Source organism: Pavona decussata, unplaced genomic scaffold, assembly GCF_977016875.1.
Source record: "Pavona decussata unplaced genomic scaffold, jaPavDecu1.1 SCAFFOLD_27, whole genome shotgun sequence".
Classification (NCBI taxonomy): Eukaryota; Metazoa; Cnidaria; class Anthozoa; order Scleractinia; family Agariciidae; genus Pavona; species Pavona decussata.
Genome location: NW_028145450.1, coordinates 1,138,839 through 1,157,353, shown reverse-complemented (window position 1 = coordinate 1,157,353; position 18,515 = coordinate 1,138,839). Strand labels below are relative to the sequence as shown.

General features: G+C 39.6%; 1 protein-coding gene across 6 annotated transcripts in view; it reads right to left on the bottom strand.

The window, feature by feature from the left end:
• LOC146485235 (uncharacterized) overlaps positions 1–18,515 on the bottom strand; it is a 35,135-nt gene that overhangs the window by 14,855 nt on the left and 1,765 nt on the right. The window contains exons 1-3 of one of the 6 annotated variants that reach the window (XM_085103568.1): positions 15,958–16,140; positions 9,659–9,778; positions 2,147–3,027 (exon numbers count right to left, since the gene is read on the bottom strand). In XM_085103568.1, the coding sequence (XP_084959694.1) occupies positions 2,147–3,027; positions 9,659–9,778; positions 15,958–16,060 (1,104 nt within the window). In that variant the 5' untranslated portion in view covers positions 16,061–16,140. Of the gene's footprint in view, positions 1–2,146; positions 3,028–3,838; positions 4,069–4,672; positions 4,917–5,171; positions 5,455–9,658; positions 9,779–15,957; positions 16,141–18,515 lie in introns of those variants that run through there. The other 5 variants (XM_085103572.1, XM_085103571.1, XM_085103569.1 and 2 more) reach the window with 5 other exon arrangements.

Genomic DNA, 18,515 nt, shown 5'->3' with positions numbered 1-18,515 from the left:
ACCTATCAACATGTCAATACTCATAATTATTCGCCGCCTTCTTTAAGTGGGTGTGAAAATAAAATTGAACCGACGCTATTTCAACTATCTCAGTCACTAATAACCTTTAGTCTTAGAAAATAAATAACAATGTTTGCCACTTTGTAGATCTGGTCTAATACTGATCCTACGTTAACTCTGAACAAAACCTGTAAGCTGTCATGGCAGTTATCCTGGATTGGTGCTAAATCAAATTAAAAGAGGATTCGAACAACTCGGCCCTGGGTGGTCAATAAATTCTCAGTTGCCATTCGAAGGAAACCTTGGCCAATGCAATTCTCAAGTGTTGACATTAATGGTCCGGAAAACTGTTAAGCAGTATGTTCCTTTGATGTTGTTCAATATTTCTTAGAAGAAAGTTTTTAAAAAGTTAGTACTTGGCCAAATCTTAAGTGGCACAGAGCATTACCGTCATTCAAATCCGATGAATCCGAGCTGGCAATTAACCGTGATTCTCATCAACATATGAATTTCACATGAACTTTGACAACTTCCATTCAACTTCAACTTCAATTGCATTGCATTCAAACTTGAACATTCATGAATAATAAAATAATAGATGGAATAAAATAGTTCGACATTTTCTTCTGTCCATAGAACTACAGTACATGTCATAAGTATTAACAACCACTACAGCTACTCAAGAGAGCTGGCTTATTCACTGCAAAATCTTACGAAATTTTTAAAATCTGGCTTGGACAGCGTAAACCAGTTTGTATTGCTTGCGAAAGTACCATCAAGTTAGCAAAACAAATAAAGAAAACTTGACCAAAACTTAGCAAAGTTTCTCGGCAGTGATGTACTTTACACAGAAATGATTTAGTGAATTTGAAACATTTGTTTACAAATGAGGGGCTCAGAAGTAAACTGGGCCAACCTACAAAATTATGGATTCCCTTTGGTGGACAAACGAATACCATCCAAATGTGTTTCAGAACCACAGATGGCAAGTAACCGTAAGAAACACGAATCAATTCCTCCTGTTTTGGCAGGGGCAAACTTTTAGTCCATTTTCACCAAAAGGGGAATTTTCAGTTCCTTATTTTGGAATAGACTACTATCCGTCGCTGCATAGAACTCTCAAATGTTTGCTGGTTATTAAATGTACGTGCACAGAGCGGGAGTACAAGAAATGGAGTTTGTTAAAAAGTTTGGAAGAAATTAAAAAGCCACCAACAAAACATGCTATTTTTTGCCTCCAAGCGAAGTAAAACTGGATGATTCTACAGACGCAGGAACAAGCCACTGACAAAATTCGACAAAGGTTTAGTCAAATGTAAGCACTGCAGCCTACTTACAGCGCTAATGGCTTAGACAAACCTTAGAGGATTCATCTATGAAAAATTTCCCTGTTCCTCCTCTAAACTAATAGTCGACAAAAGCTAACACAATTCGCCCTGCGCACTGTACTTTCAACAACAACATTGAATTGGAGGAAACGAGGGGTACTTTCCAAAAGTAATTAAATCCAAGGTTGCAATTGTAGCCATGGCTATGTTTAACTTTGGAATTAAATTCCAAAATTTCACAAACAGATGCAAAACGTTCCCACTCAAGTCTCGTCCACACTAACCCGGACAAAGAAAGATGGGCTTTCAAGTCTGAGCAAGACCTAAGTGTGAACATCAAAATACTAATAAAAAACAATTAAGATATTGTGCAGTACTTTCATATGGTGTGGCTGAGTTGTTCAATGATGTTTTCAAGAAGTGATTTGTAAACTGTTTACTTATTTCAATATTGGCCAGTTTGGGTCTGGAACGAAGCAGTCAAGTTTAGAAAACATCCTGGGGCAATTCAAGAAAACTTTTACACTTGTAGTTTACCAGCTGGGTAGTTAGTTTGAGAAGCGTACACAAAAACTAACCCAATGATTAGATCAGAAACGAGTTCAAAACTCATTGGACTTCTTACAACGTTAACCTTACTCATGCTGGGCATGAGCGTGCAATAACAAGGGCCCAGAATGTAAGTTACAAGTGTAAACATTTTAATTAAATTGGCCCCTGGTCATGATTGTCTATAACACTGGAAAAGAGTTGTGTAATCAACGAACGCTTTTCAACACGCGCGCGTCGCACTAGCAGTTCTGTTCATCTTTCCTTACCTTGTTAAGTTCTTTCATAATGGAATCTAACTGATCCAAAGTATTTTCCCATTTACTCGTTGCTTTGCCCCACTCCTCCAGAGCCCTGTCCTTTTCTCTCACAGCCTGGTCCCTCTGATCAATCACAGTAGCGAGTTCCTCTAAAGCTATCTCTTTGTCAGTTTGCGCAGCAATCAGATTTTTCTGCACATCGTTTAAATAATTGTGTTTGCTTTGTTCTCCGCCCGAGAGTACCTCGTTCAACTTTTTCACGTATTTCCTCAGTGCAATGGCCTCCACAACAGCTCTGATTCGTGACTCTTTTAATCGTTCACAATTCTTACATGAAGTAGTAGGCTTTTGAAGCGGAACGGCGTTGGCTTCTATCGTCGTTTCAAGGTGTTCAACTTTCGAAGGAAAAATAACATTGTTAACGTTTTCTTTGGTTTCTACTGACTCTAACTCAAGGTCGCTGAAAGATATTTGAGTTCTCCTAGCCCCGTTTGAGTCCTTCTCGCAATTATCGAATTCTTGATTAATTCGCGAACTCAATAATTCTTTCAAGTTTTCAATCTCACGCTCGGCGTCTAGCAACTTGTCATTCGCGGCTTTTAAATCCTTGTTTATTTTGCTACATTCGTCTACAGCTTTATTCCTCTCGTCCAAAAGCTGTGCATTGTGATCCATCAAAACCGTGACCTTTTCAGTGTCCGACGTAGAAATTGTTGAATTCCTTTGCTCGTCGCTCGTAGCATGCTGTTCTTTGTGCGCCTGTTTCCGTCCACTAAGCGACATGGAACGAAATAAGCGGGAGGACGTTTTTCTCTCCCGATCGCTGCTTGTCGATCGTTTCGGCATCTCGTAGTTCCTTATCTCTATACAGCTGTTACGCTTAGAGGTACCTTGAAGAAACAGAATACATACTCCATGTTAAATCCACTCTTGACCAAGTGACCTTATAGTCTCGAAACAAAATATATTCGGTGACAATATATGACATCACCAATATTCACGTTCGGCGGAAAAACCTCCCGTTTGCGTAAGTAAATAAGTTAGGAAGCCTGCGTTATATTGGTTAAATATATTGAGCCACAAGAGGTAGTCGAAATCAACAGCAAAAATAAATTGAAAACACTCAAGCAGTTACTTTATGACGCCAAGACAATACTTGCTCCCTAAATTATTGGTAGTGATTAAAACAAACGCGTTTAACCGAAACCAAACGTGCACGCATTTGAGGCTGAGGAAGTCGACTAAAAAACTTGCCCACGTTTCAAAATGTCGAAATATAAGTGGCACTGCGCCTTCGGCATTTTGATCGTCACAGATGAAGATTTCATCCACAGACTAAATAGTAAGAATTAAATCAAATTGCATGAATATCAAAACTTCTGAGGCTGCCAGTGAAAGGGCTAAGCCACATGTTTACTTCATGACAGAAGTTTGCATGGTACGCCTTGTGTACAACAAGAAGAAAGCCTGTTTCGAAAAAACCACTTCAACCTCAAATACAAACTACAACAAACAAGACTAAAACAATGAGCACCATAAATAAACAGAAGGCTTATTTCGTTTCCAGATGAATACGTTCTATGAAGCATGCCCATCAAAGCGCGCTTCACCCAAAAAGCCGACACATAAAGCGATATCCGAGGCATATACTCGACTTTTAATTCAATACCGGCGATAAACGGATCATATGCAATATCTTACCGGGCATTAAAGTATGCTTGAACGTAAGCTCACCGAAACAGCGTCAATATTCCCTGAAAGCTCTGATCGTGGACATAACTTATTAAATTGAGCAAAAATCAATGACCTTGTCGTCGGGGTTAAGAAATTTGTCATCCGTCCGCTTCGGTTTTCAACGAAAATGAAGTCTACTGCGCCTACGCACGCTTTGGCATTTTCTCACGAATGACCAACATAGTCTCAGCTGCCTTAAATTCATGCCTTTCCGGTTCTATTTTCTATAAGTATAAGCTTCGCTCGCGTCTGGCGGAATAGCAACCAACCGAGAATTATTTAAAAACAGAACAACACATTCTAGGGTGCTAATGTAAATACTAATTTGATGGGCGTTCATGTTGACGTTTAAGACTAAATTCTAAAGAAAGAAAAGTATGTCTGTGCCGCTCGTTTCATTATTATTATTATTTTTCACAGCTTTTTTTTTTCCACGCACGATATTCCGGAAATGATGTTACCGAAACCTTAGTACCATAATGAAGATATGATCTAGCATTTGCATAATGTACGAAAAATAATATGAAGAGACCGGCGGCATCAAATTGACGGTGACTGGAAATTGAGTTATCTTCTTTCAGACGGTTTTCGCCCATAGCCTTGGTGCAATCTTTTAATTTCTGAACGTAGTGCATAAAATAAAACCATGTTACTCCCGTTTGAGACGTCATTCAGCGCGCAAAACAAAATAGTGTCAAATCAGTTTCGTTTAACTCCTATGACAATATTATTACATTTTGCAAAGTCCCTGCGGTTTCTATTTTAACTGACAAAGAAAACAAAATCTGGGAAAACACAAACCTCCTACTGAAGATTCCAACCTCGCCAAGTTAAACATTTGACGATCAATTTTTCAGACCGCAAGAGAAAACATTTGGTTATTTCACGCGTCCTTGTACGTCACGACGGGCCACAAGTACTGTAATAGACTGATAAGTGCTGCAGACGAGCTACAAACCTCTCTTTATATGGTGAAAGAGATCGAGTGACTACGAAGAAGGATTATATGACCTGCAATGTCTGCTGCCCAAAACACCGACGGAAAGTAAGAGAAATTGAACCACGTTTTATTCCGCGGTGGTTGGCATCGGAAGTAATCACTCACTCCGAATTGATTCTAAACCGAAACGTAAGCTACTTATATATGACGCCGGCAGTCAAAAGAGAAACAGACGAGCAAGGAATATCAGATTAGGCAAACGCAATAAAATAAAAGTGTTTTGCCGGCAAGCATTTTTCGCATAACAGCTCGAGCTACACCCGTGGCAATATTCCAAACAATAAAAAAAATTTAACTCACCAAACTCGCTGCCGTTTACACATTGACCGCTCCGAAAGGAATCATTCCATTGGCGTCCACAGGAAGAATACGACCTCTCGACGGAGTTTACTCCGTTACGCGTGTAAGTGTACCGTTTCCGAGAAGTATCGTGTACGTTTTAAGCAATCAACACTCGCTGATGGCTTTCATTCGAGCACTCGCCAGCGAAGCGTAAGATATATTTTTTCATCGGCAAACAATACACATGCAGATTCACTCCGCCGAAAATATCGTCTTGAATATTCATGTTCCTCTCGGCAATAACTGTCATATGCTAATTGAAAAGACCTTTTAACTCAATACGGGTATGTATTGACTTTCGTTTTATTTCCGTTAAACTTTCTGTAAATTGACCGAACTGATCTATAAAGCTTGACAAATGCCAAAATCCGCTAATTTCTTTACAGAGTTTATTCCCATAAGTGGATTATTATCTCTGAAGAAGAAAAAGAGAGAAACTCTTCTTTTTTATATCATTTTCTAAACAGAAAAAAAAAATTAATTCAATACTGAAATTTATAGCCTGTGATCGCAGCTAGTTGAGAGCTACGATCTGGTTTAAACAGCTGAACAAAAAATCGACTTTTAAGGGGTCCTAACATGAAGTCATACACAAATGATTTGACAGGGGCAAGAATACTTCAAAACTCGTAATCGTTAGATCACGCGATAAAAATGAAGTTGTTTTGTGAGAGAAACACAATTAAAAATTTTTAAATGCAGTAGAACAAAGCCGAGGCACGTATAAGTAACACAGTTTTGAAAGAAACACGGAAAGCTTAATGAACACACGCGGAAAAATCCACTGGTTGATTTTTCTCTGTAAAAATTTACTTAAAGAAACATGGTGTGAGATTAGGTTATTAACTAATAAATAGCTGCACAAATCCGTACTAAACAAATAAAACGAAAGCCGATGAGGTTATTTTGAACAAATTGACTTATAAATCCCATGATATTGGATAACGAGCCGCTACAACTTACCCACTGAATAGCTTAGGATTGCAAACTCAAATTTTATCATCAAATGGATCTCGGATGATTTACAACCGGATTTCAGCTTTTGCGGGGAGCGATACGAACTTGAGAGACAACAAGAAACTAAGTAAGTTAGTGCTGAGTTTATGACAACATCAACCAAGAAGTATTGTACGTGGCGGTATGAACCAGAGAGATGTATGGCCGATCGGATTTAGTTAATCTGCTTGAATTAAATGAAAGGATGATATCAGAGGTAGTGAATGCGGTTCCGTCCCCCAATTCTCCGTTGTCAGGCAGAATTTCAACATTGTCAGCTTTTGGCAAACACAGCCAGCCGAAATCTGGAGTTCATGAGCTACAATGAGATTTGTTCAAATTTCTCAGCTCTGAGGGGCAAAATAACGCGCTCCGCAAAGCTGAAAAAGAACCTCTTGCTATTTCAGCTGTGTGTTAGTTCACCTAAAGTTACAAAAGCTATTATAGAAGATTCTAGAAAGTCCTTCTAGAACAGGTTTTAGCCAACAGTATGCTCGTAATTTACTTAATCGGCATTAAAACCGTCTAATTAACTTGGATCGCTAGCTGTTGATATCATGCCAGATCAAGATGAAATTCTAAAATAGTAGTCTTTTTGATAGACATAGAGAAAAACAGTACAACTCAACTCGCGGTGCAAAGTCGCAAGACAGCTCCAAGGGAAATGAAACCATTTTCATTTCATTTCTTGTAAAGCGCGTGCCTATTAAATACATTGAAGCCCCACCTTAAGACGAGTTCAGACCACCCCGTTGATGAATATGTTAAAATCCCGTTATGTTGCGGTAAATTTCTTTCGACCCGAACACAAACTTTTGCGGTCATTATCTAATCTGTAATTAAAAATCTCGTCAATGTCGGCCATAAGCGACGGTGGTCGTATTATAGAATTAAGTTTCTTCAACATTCCACGTTTAAAATTGTGAAAAATCAAATGTTTGTGTTATACTGAGCACCACACTCCATCACACCACAGAGCATGCTCGTTGGCTTTCGGCATCCACAAACTAAGAACTTAGAAACACATTAACTTATTTGTCGTTTTGTTTTGTGTGTACTGCACCTATCATGTTAGGCCGCAGAAGGAGTGGAGACGGGGAGGGGGAGAGGGGTGTGGAGGCCGGAGAAGACACTAAGTAACCGAGATTTTCTGGTCAAATACTCCATTGCAGGGCGTTTATGAGTAGTCAAAAGAGTCACTGCACGTCATCAAAAATCACTGTTAGAAAGTCCACTAAAATGGTCACCATTTGCAGGCAAATAATTTATGTCATATCTCCCGCTTATGCCCGACCTCCCCCCTGTGGCTTAACTTTGATAGCTGCCTACTCGTTAGCGTGACTCAATTACAACACTAAACCGCACACGAGACTTTCAGTCTACTGCGGTGCAGTGCCTCCAGTGAACTTCAGTTATCACGCACTAACCAACTTAAACGCATACAGCTATAGTTGAGGTTATATCAGTCACCACAAGAATTCAATAACCGTTAACAGTATGATAGAAAAACAAATAATGAAAGTGTTCTACAAAGAATGAGGCAGCATGTTTAATGATAAATTATTCCACGAGCGCGCGTTGGATATGAAATGATAGATAGCCAACGAGGCACGTAAGCCCGATCGAGTTGACTATATTCATCTCATATCCAACAAGCGCGAGTGGAATAATTGTTTTATTAAACACAATCAAGAAATATTGCTAGATCTTGCTGATTTCGCTTTGCAAGAACATACAAAAGACAATGTGATGGTCGCTACTTTTCAAGCATGCCATAATCTAGCATAAAGCACAGTTTAGGGATTGGACACAGTTATATCATAGCACTAGCGGTGACTGAGACGAGACAGTATGTCACAATATTGTTTGTACTTTCGAGAAGTACTTGAATGTGACGCTCTTGAGGTAGCCAGCCACAGACAACTTTGTTTGCATAGTGTGAAGTTTCAAGGCCGCCGAAAACCCGCAAGCCAGTCCCGCAGTCTATTGCTTGCCTACAATGAACTTCGCCAATACGCAAAAGTATGCCTTCTAGCCACTAGTACTGTAGATCACAGCTAAAAGTTAATTATTATAACAGTGGTTATTCTGTGTTATTAAATTAATGTGTAATAGGCATGCACAATTTAAGGGTGACCTGTATCATTTGCAACGTCTTACACGGTTGGTCGAGAAAACAAAACTGAGAACGATCAACAGAACAATGCCCCCAGCCCTAAAATACAATGCAGCTGGAGACTGAGGAACGGCTACTGTAAGGGCCCAGCGAAAATAGAGCTTTTAAAAGGTGCATGTCTAACGACAATTTAGATGCAAGAATTTTTGTTGCCAACGAAAGAGGTCATGTGCAATTAAAAAAAAATAAAAAGTGTTAAGTGTGATCATTGCAGAGAAGCAGACGGGCTGAACTTTCCAGTGGTGCTTTTTGTGATGTGTTCTCTTCTTCCAAATTAATCAATGTCGACCTCGTCGAGGAAAGGTGACATAGTAAAAAGCTGTAAAATCGATCAACTGAAATACCCTTAACCTGGGTAGTTGAGCGGGCAGTTGAGCGCGACAGCTATAGAAAGACCGACGGGTACCTTTTTTCCCTTGCCCGCAAGAAAGCTCGGCCCTGACTGTTTAAAAAAGGATTGCCAGCGATCCATACAATCTGGTATTGTAACTCTGTAATTCAGCTATATATCAGCTGCAAATGAGTTTAATAAGCGGTTTTTATTATTTGTTATAACAAACCTCAACATGTTTCCTTCCAGAGTATGCTCAAATTAGACTTTGACTTTGCAGATGAAATCTTGAAGTACTGCTGTACGAGCATTCACATAAAAGATACCGACAGGTTTGTTCGCGTGATGTTGTTTGTTTTTTTCTGTTTCTTTCAATAGGAAATGTTAGACATCCGTTTACATTCCGGGTACAAGCGAATCACGAAATCATCTGGCCGCAGAAGAGATATTTTAACGAAGGGGCTGGACGTGGGTGGGGGTGCAAAACACCCACTCCGTCCCTGACTGTTTTTATTTGACTTCCGCCGACAATTTGATGACATGATTTCACCACACAATACTGTTAGGTACCCTATACTGCAATCCAGGAAAACTTCGCCGGAAGTGTGCGGGAATGGTGCATCGCCTTTTCACGGAGCCGATCACGGAAAAAAGGTAAGCGAGGTTGAAATTACACAGCTAGTAAAAAAAGGTAAGATGCAAACCCGTCTCATGAAGAGAAGGGAGAGCCAATACGGCTTATGATGTCAAAGAAGCAACGCCGTACGACGTACGCATTTTAAGGGAAATACTGATGCTCTAAGAAATTGTGTCACTCATTATGCATTAGCCTGTTGCATGATACAATCTTCTGAAACTAGCGTGACTCAGCCCAACGCCTTCAGTTCAACGCCCAAAGTTTACCGTAAACAAAGGTATTATAATCAAAACATATCCTCTTACCGGGAGAAGTTTCTTCAACAAGGGGTGCTGGCTGGCAAGACTTTTCCTTGATGTTCTCGATACTCCCAAGGCTGTTGGATCTACTAAGAGCTTCGGCTTTCTTTGATGCCGGATCAGGAACTAAAAGTAAAACAAACAAGACACTCATAGCTGTTACGATCAAGTAGGACGTGGCTTTATCTCTTTATCGTTATCCACTTCAGTGGATGATTGTTAACTTGACCAAAAGGTAATAGGGGATGTCTACTTGCATTGTCGGACGGCGAAGAAAATTGGAGATTTATGCGCAATACTGTTTATCAAAACCAAGCCGAAAATGTTTACACATTCGGCATGAGCCGTGCCAGATGGATTTGTGCCATACATAGGGGAGCAGGGATGGCGCAGTGGTGAGAGCACCCGCCTTCTACCAGTGTGGCCTGGAGTTGTTGTTCGTTCCCGTCCTTGCTGCGAGAGGGTTTTCTCCGGGTACTCATTTTTTCCTCCCTCACCAAAAACCAATATTTCTAAATTTAATTCGATCTGGGTTATTGTCAAGCACTTTTACATGAGCCTCTGGCCCGGGAGATGGAGCAAGCACCCCCCGAGTTATTGACATTAAATAAATTACTTTACATTAGAGCGGTTTCCAAATGAGTGAGCCAAATGAGTGAGCCAATCAGAATTCGAAGCAAATACATGTAACTGGCGCCAAGCGCGGGAAACCGCGTACAGCGGGTTTGGTTTGGATTCCCATTGGCTGAGAAAATGGCGCGAGTTTTGTTAGCCAACCACAGAGCGTAGTAAGGCAAAACCAAAGCAAACGCGAAATTACTTTAGACACTCAATTGAAAACCGCTCTATACTGTGGCATACACCCACGCTACCAGTAACGTTATAACCTGTTTCGGGCAGCGAAGCCCCGAGGAGAAACGGGAAGAGGTGATTATCTTACGCCGGTCGTTGTCGTGGTTTACGTCTACGCCGCCAAACGCGGACAATACCGCCAGCTACGCAGGCTAGTAGCGTTATTGAGTTATGTCTCTGGTGCCATTCATTATTACATATTTTGGGCTTGAAAATGTTTATCATGAATGAAGGCTCTGAAAAGCAGACCCCTCCCTCACTGAGTTTCAAATTGGAACAATTTCGACGTTATGATGCCTTTGTCCCTCTGAGGTCCCCACAGACATCATACCAACGTGCGCCAGGACTGAGTTGCTCGAAGCATGGTTAGCGCTAACCATTGGTTAAGAGGTATTAAAACGTATAGGTTGTCATGGTATTTAACCCGGGTTAGCGCTAACCATGCTTCGAGCAACTGGGCCCAGATCGGCAAATCATCCTAACGTGCCTATGGCATGAGAAGTTTGTAACCTTTTTAGGTGAAAACTGTGCTGAAACTGAAATTAAGAAACTTCTCATGTTCATGAATTCCTCCTTAGAACACCAAGACAAAGTTATCAAGTGATTTCCGTAAAGGAACAACAAGTCATAACCAGTTTCTATTGATTTTTCCGAGACACAACGGAAGGACTTGAAAACATTGGCCAATTTTTTTTAAATAATAAATAAGATATTTTAACAGGGAGCCCACGTCACAAAATGTGGTTTTCAGTGAGGCCCTGCATAAATCTAACGTAAGAATACAAAAAAATTACAAATATAGCTATCTAAAAAATAAAAAGTAAAAAGGATAAGATCGACAAAAAAGTCTACATGTTTCTAATAAGACGTCTAAAAAATTACAGCCATTTGCTTCCTCGCCAACCGCGGCCAAAATCACTTTAGTTACAGTGTACTAGTATTGCAACTGCTAGCAAACTAGACTATTCCTTTAAGGTTTCAATTGGTGCAAGTATGACTTTTAGCTTTTGAAAGTGTTAGCAAAACTGATAGCCAGTAACAGCCTTACCTGTGGATAGAAATTCTACCACGAATTGACCTCACAAGGAAACGTCAACGAAAACCACACTTGAAACTATAAATTCGGGTTGTTTACACTACTTCGCGCGCCATTATTTCAAAGAGAGTGAACTATCTATGAACTAAATTGGTAGGAGTGGTTCAAGTTAAGAAAGAAAATGATAAAAAATTCCATCATCGTATGCTCCCGTTCTCCACAAAACCTTAATTGAATATGGTCATTTACACGTTGTTTTGAAGAAGACGGCAACGAAATGTACCAATGTGAATAAGTATCATACAGAGCTATTGTTTTCCCTCATTTATTTATTCTGTGGCATTCTTGTTGCCGTCGTTGTCGTCGTTGGTTAAGTTCCCTCACAAGTAAGAGACAACTACGTTATGGAAAATTCCCATAATAGACGATCTTTCTTTCTTTATCTCCACACTAACTGCTTTCCCATCACTTATCCTAGCAGTATACAGGAAGAGTATCACATACGAACCTAGTAAATGTCCTACAATCATGGCCAATTGAGTAAGGGACACTTGACTATTTTTGAAAGTTTTTATCCACTAAACTTTGCCTCAATAGAATCAACATCTAAGTTGCTGTATGTCGCTCATTGACGTAATCCTTACGCCCTCTATTCAATGTTGAGCATTAACACTTCTGGATATCACACGCGTAGATTCGTCTTCGTTTGTCAACAGTGTAAGGGGGAGGGGGTAGTGGAACCATGTCTACAAAATCGGCCCCACCGAGCCCTCCGTCCCAAACATTTTGGCCAAGATTAGAGTTCCATCCGGTCCCGTCGCGGGAACTCAGATTTCTTTCTTTTTCCCACGCTCGTAACATGACGAATATAACAACTTCTTCAAAATATCTACATGTGTTCAAAGGTCAACTATCCAACCCACCCTCCTAATGAATGCTGTGTCATATCCAATCAATTGCGATCCTTCTTATCTTGCTGTAATTGCCTTTATATCAAACACCTTCAATTAGACAAAAACAAGTCTTATCCTTATGTTGTCTTTGTGATTGGCAACGCCTATTTTGTTAGACAAGGACTTTCGAATAGATATAATATGGTTTACAGTTACATGTGACACGGATTATTTAGAAAGATGGTTCTTTCAAGATAACCTTATTTAATTAATGAGTGAATCGAACATTCCGATCTCCAATGAAAGCTATTCGGCTGAGCAGTTTCTTTCCTATTCACGGATTATTGTTGAAAGGTGTTTTAAATTTAGAGTAAGAAGACGAAACACACTGAACAGTACTTTCCTGTCGTGCTGTCTCTAATTTTGCTCATTACTTTCAGCAGGAAGTACTTTGCTTTGATCAGCGGGTGCAAATAGTTTCTCAAGACAAAATGAATCAGTTTTTTTTTTCTCTCTCCCTCTCTCTCTTTTTGTTTTGTTTTGTTTTGCTGTTGTTGTTGTTGTTGTTGTTTTTTTTTTGTTTGGTTTTTTTTGTTTGGTTTTTTGTTTTTTTGTTTTTTTGTTTTTGTTGTTTTTGTTTTTTCACCTCTCGCTCGTCAAAGTATAAACCACTTTCATCTTATATTAAGAAACGCATTGTTTCTATTTAAATTTCCTCGCGAAAACAACTCAAGTACCACTTGTCCAATTTTTTCTGTCCTCACCCTCCAAAAACACGACCCCCTGAGAAACACTAAAGATGCTGTAAAGCTGGTACCTGGACCTTGAGAAGTCCCGCGAAACCAACGAACGCCTGCGAGGTGCCCGTGAAGTCGTTTAAGTTGTACTACGAGGGAGAAAATTGCGCGATTTTTTATTTCTTCAAACCAGCTTCCTTCCCCTCGCCAAAAAGCGTACACGACAGAAGCATACAGAACACGGTAAGGCTTATGTAATTACGGACATGGCAAGCGGTGAGATCAGAGTAAACTGCGTTTTCTCTACTTGTCAAGAAACATGCCTTAATTCACGGCAAAATTAAAACGTTTGGTTTTAAGTTTTCGGGGTGAAAAACATAAGGGTTCCATCGGAAAGGACCAGATGTCATTTTGAGTTCGCTCGTGGCCATGGTGTACCAGACCACAAGGAATTTCACATTGTGTTCTCTATATTCTTCAAGGTTCTGTGCCCGTGTGTTAGGGTGCAACGTTTTACATGGTTGGTCGAGAGGGCAAAAGAAGGAACAACATGCAGCCGCAGATTATTTGGGTCCAGTGAAAATAGAGCTTTAGAAAGGTGCAGGTCAGGTCTACTGGTGTCTTCACTAGTCTTTTGTTTTAGTGTACCGATAGGACAGAACCGGCTTCCAGTTTCCATGGCAACGTTACATGCCACCCAGGAATGACTAAAGCCCCATTCACACCAACAAAACATGTTTAATTAAACCAGGTTTAACAAAATGAAAATTGGTAACAGAAAGCTGAACCATTGGCTTTAACATAGGATTCAAGTAAACTTTAACTTATGCTTTCATTTGAGCTAAATCCGTAGTCGACAAAAATCCAAAAGCAGCTTTTATGAAGGAAACAATTTTAAACTGTGTTTAACTAAACAGCGTGTTTAAGCCTTGGTGTAAATGGGGCATAAGACAAGAAGATGAGAACGGAAAGTGAGAGAATGCGTGAAAATGCGCGCGCGTTAAAGGGGGCTACCGGCGAGACCAAAAGCATCACTTCACTCTGAAATGTTTTTAAGCCGTTTCTTGTGAGGGGAGAAAGTTCCACAGAGCGACATACCATTCAAGATTAATTTAGAAAGTAATCACTTTAAACCCCCGCGGACACTCCACTTCATTACAGGGTTAGCTTTCGGTGAAATAAAATACTACTGAAAAATAAACTTCGAAGTGGTTTCTCTTTTTCTTTTAAACTTTTCAGCTGCTTTTGAGAATGGAGACACTCTCTCCTAAAAATGAAGGCTGGTTTGATGGATATTAATCGGTTGACAAATTAAGACATTCAACATTCACCATCAATTTCCGGTTTAGTCGTTCGAGGTATCTGTTACCGGTTTTTTTGCGGAAAACACAAATGCGAATCATCTCTCCTTGAAATTCCTTTTATATCGTTTATCATTTCCTGTTACTTTAACTATTGTTGTTTTTAGTATTTTGTCAATCACTGATAAACGCAAAGATAAGGTTGCAAAAGCGAAAAAGCCAGCAAATCGTGCGTTTCACCTCAAGCGGAAATAGGCCGCCATTGAGGTGTGGTCTGTAGTGGCTTACCTTTTTTTCTGTTCAGATATAAGCAGGGAACTGAAACAGTTCTCAAAATTAACATACTAAAAATCAAAACAAGCAAATCGAAAGGCACAACATGAGATTAGCGCTCCAAAGCTTTACTGATCTCTCCAGTTCACAGACTAATACAAAAGGTTACAACCTCTTACATACAGCACAATCAGCGGCACCGCACGGGTCTTCTGCTCAATAGCTTTCATTTGAATAGGCACACTTTACGGTTTAGTCCACAAATGCACCTTGAACATCGCATATAATAAAGAAAACCACAGGGAAACTCCAATAGTTTGCACTTACGTAGTCACACTATTGGGATTTTATTCACAGACTCAACAGTTCAGTAGACACTCTTTGATCCATCATTACATGGTGGTGCGTCTGACACGCTATTAACACCGAAAGTGTCAGATTCACAAATAATGCCTCGCTAGTCACGAAAACTGAATCAGTTCTTCCCGATGAATGATTGAAAATGAAAATAAGAAGAATTATAAAAACACCGCATGACTGAATAGTTTTAAGCTTCGCTTTGATCACGGTCAAGCAAATATTTAAAAATATTCAAACCCTTGAATTTAAATCAATTTCCTCATGTAATCAATCTGACACAACGTCTAACCGCATGAAATCAACCGGCGAGCTAACATACAAGGACATAAAAATTTTAACTCTCTGTTTCGCAATATCTATCCGCATAAATTGAAATCAGCCGGCGAGCTAACATCTCAAGGACATGAAGAATTTAACTCTCTGTTTCGTAGAATAAAACCTGACTCCTTGGTTTATGGTTTATTAACTCAATGGGTCTTGAAGCAGTTTGGTTGAAGTTCTCAACTCAACAAGTTTGTTAGTAAAACCGATCAAAACGAGCAGTTACAACTTTCTGACGCTAAGATTCCTTTCAAAATTTTGGAAAATATGCAAAATTTGTAGTCAATATAAATAACGCTAGAGGAGAAAACAAAGCCGACGTTTACACGACAGGAACAAACTAACACAGTTAAATCAACAGAGGAAACTGACAATTGACAACTCTGCATTTGTGCAAAAATCAATTGCCAACGGCGAATGTATATGTGCTTGAAAACTCCTGTGTGCATTGTCTTACAAGAGCGCGCAAATTATAAACACGACCCTGCTAGTAAAGTGGTATTATGATGCAACACGCGCTTGATTAGCTTACCGTAACACGGTGCATAGCCATATATGCTCAAAAGAAGGCTTCCTTGCTTTAAACTCTTTTCACTTGCGTCTCTCGAAGACGAAGCCATCTCTTGGGTACTCATTGCCCGTTCACCAAGAAAAGAAGTTGTACACAACTCAATGTGGTTCTTGTTGATAGCAATCTATTGTGACCTCGCTGTGTCAAACTCGCATGGAATCTCTTGGAGGTCGTTACCGCTGACTAAAGCATGTTTTCTTTGGTTGACCTTTTCAAGCGCGACTGGGATCCCTCATGGAAACACGCACACCACTTACATCCACGCGCTAAATCGGTCCTTCAGCACAATTCGTGAGAGGATATACTATCGCAGTCAAATAACAATTTACTGCATTCTCTGTACAAAACAGCTCTTAATTTGTAGCTTAATCTCCCTTTAATCCCTCAGATTGTTTGGCTAAATTTCGCTTTTGTTAATTGCGGAACCAAGCACTTCATTCTTAAGCAGAAATATACATATGACATAAGACGCCCAATAGTGACTTCTTCCTTTCCTTACGGAATGTATTTTTATTTCATTTTAAACTCTTTTCTTCGGGACGTTTAATTTGCATCGAAGATAAAGCTATTTAATTGCAGGGGTAATTTTCTTGACAATTTGAAGGGCTTACACAAGTACACAAAGGTACACGAATTAGGAATTAACATAAAAATTTAAAACTTTGAAAAGCTTTTTAAAGATCACAGTGTAATAATAGCGGTGTCACAGAGCGAAAAACATGCCGCTGTTTGAAGTTAAGTGACCATTGAGCAGCTTGAACAAATAAGCTGATTAGAATCGAAGACGGATATGATACCCGTTTATCATTACCTGTAGCTGTTGTATAAAATGTAAACACGTGTTAAGCTGTACCTGCAGAACTGTTTACAAGGTTCCCACGTGTTTTTGTGATGCATGTTTACGCTTTGTACTTCCACAACTGGTTAGGTCTTATTTTATTTTATTTCTAACTGAAAAAATCTCAAACTCTTTCTGAAAAATACAACAGAAAATAAGCAACAGCAACAAGAACAAAAACGAAACAAAACAAACAACATCCGCTTCCATTTGGACAAGTATGCCATCCAAAGGCTCAAAAATTAGAACCAACCTGTAAAACATTGTTAACGCAACGTGTGGAAAGTGCTGCTCAGTAGCTTTTATTAGTACAGTAAAATTGGACAGCTGAACCCCGCGGTCGATCTACTCCGTAGCCTTCGTTCTGCATGGGATTTATAATTCATTTACACTGGCCATAAACGGCTTCAAAGAGTACTTTAGTCAAAAACGGGCATGCGGTAAAGAAAATTTGAAGACCGTCTCCTTTAATATCGAGAACAATTCACTTGTACAGGTTAGTAAACGGATGTTAAAATTAAAACACACACACACACTGTCGCACATGCACACACGCGCGCGCACTTGGCTAAAAATGACAGCTGGAAGCGGGCAAGGTTAAAGCGAAATAGAAAACGTTGGATCAAAAAAAAATCTTCAGAAAAGTTTTTCTGTTTCCGATAAGAGGCGGAGAGAAAAACAACTTGTATCTCCGCATGTAAACACGTTTAGATTCCGTCCAGACTGTGCATTTTTTTTTTATTATTATTCTTAAAAGCCCCCTTTTTTCTGAGAATCGAAAAACATACAAGCTGTCAACAGCGGATAGACTTCGTCCAATGAACAGGGACCTGTCGACTGGCAACTTTGAAGCGTTCTTTCATTTCAGTCAATGCTGAACCAAGATCATGGCCTCAATTATCTGTCACACCTTACTTTAAAATACAGTAGCTATAAACCCCCCCAAAAAAGCTTTTTGGACACCTCAAGTGTAAAAGGTTATTTTTTTCCTCCAATCTGTGGAGTAGTAATGAAATCTACCATTATCAGTTTCCTCTATGTATGACTCATACAATATTAAAGAAAATTTCATTTTCAACTCGCTAGAGACTAGATTTTCTATAGTTCGTGTTGCACGCAACTTGCCGATTTCAAATTTCAATAAGGTAGTGGCCCAGTAAAGAAATAATTAGCAAAGCAATTTTTGGGAAAATGGATAAGAAGAAAAATCGTAGGTATAAGACAGACCTTTCTGTCGTTTTCATATGACTTCATGTATGACAATTTTATTTGTGTTTCAGTAAGAGTTAACGTTAGGGGACACCCTGTCATTTCTATCGTGCTGCTATCATACAGTTCATGCATCTCATAATCGTACTGATTTCTGGAGATATCCGCCCCGGGTATCCTGCTTATGTTAATCAGGTAGAATCTCTTTGTCTACCTCTTCTATCAGAATCCAAATATGTTATACTGTAACTTCAAAGTCATCAGAATACTATTGTGGTACTAGTAAATGGGGGCCTCGTAGATAAGCCTAGAAAGGCGTCTGAGGCTTCCAGCTCAATATCATACAACTCAGTTTTCATATGTAACAATACATGTAAGAGATATTGGGCAATAAAGTTGAATTGAATTGAATTAGGAACGGACAATTGAGGGGGGTGCCAAATTAAATAAGAGATCCTGCAAAGTTCTAGAC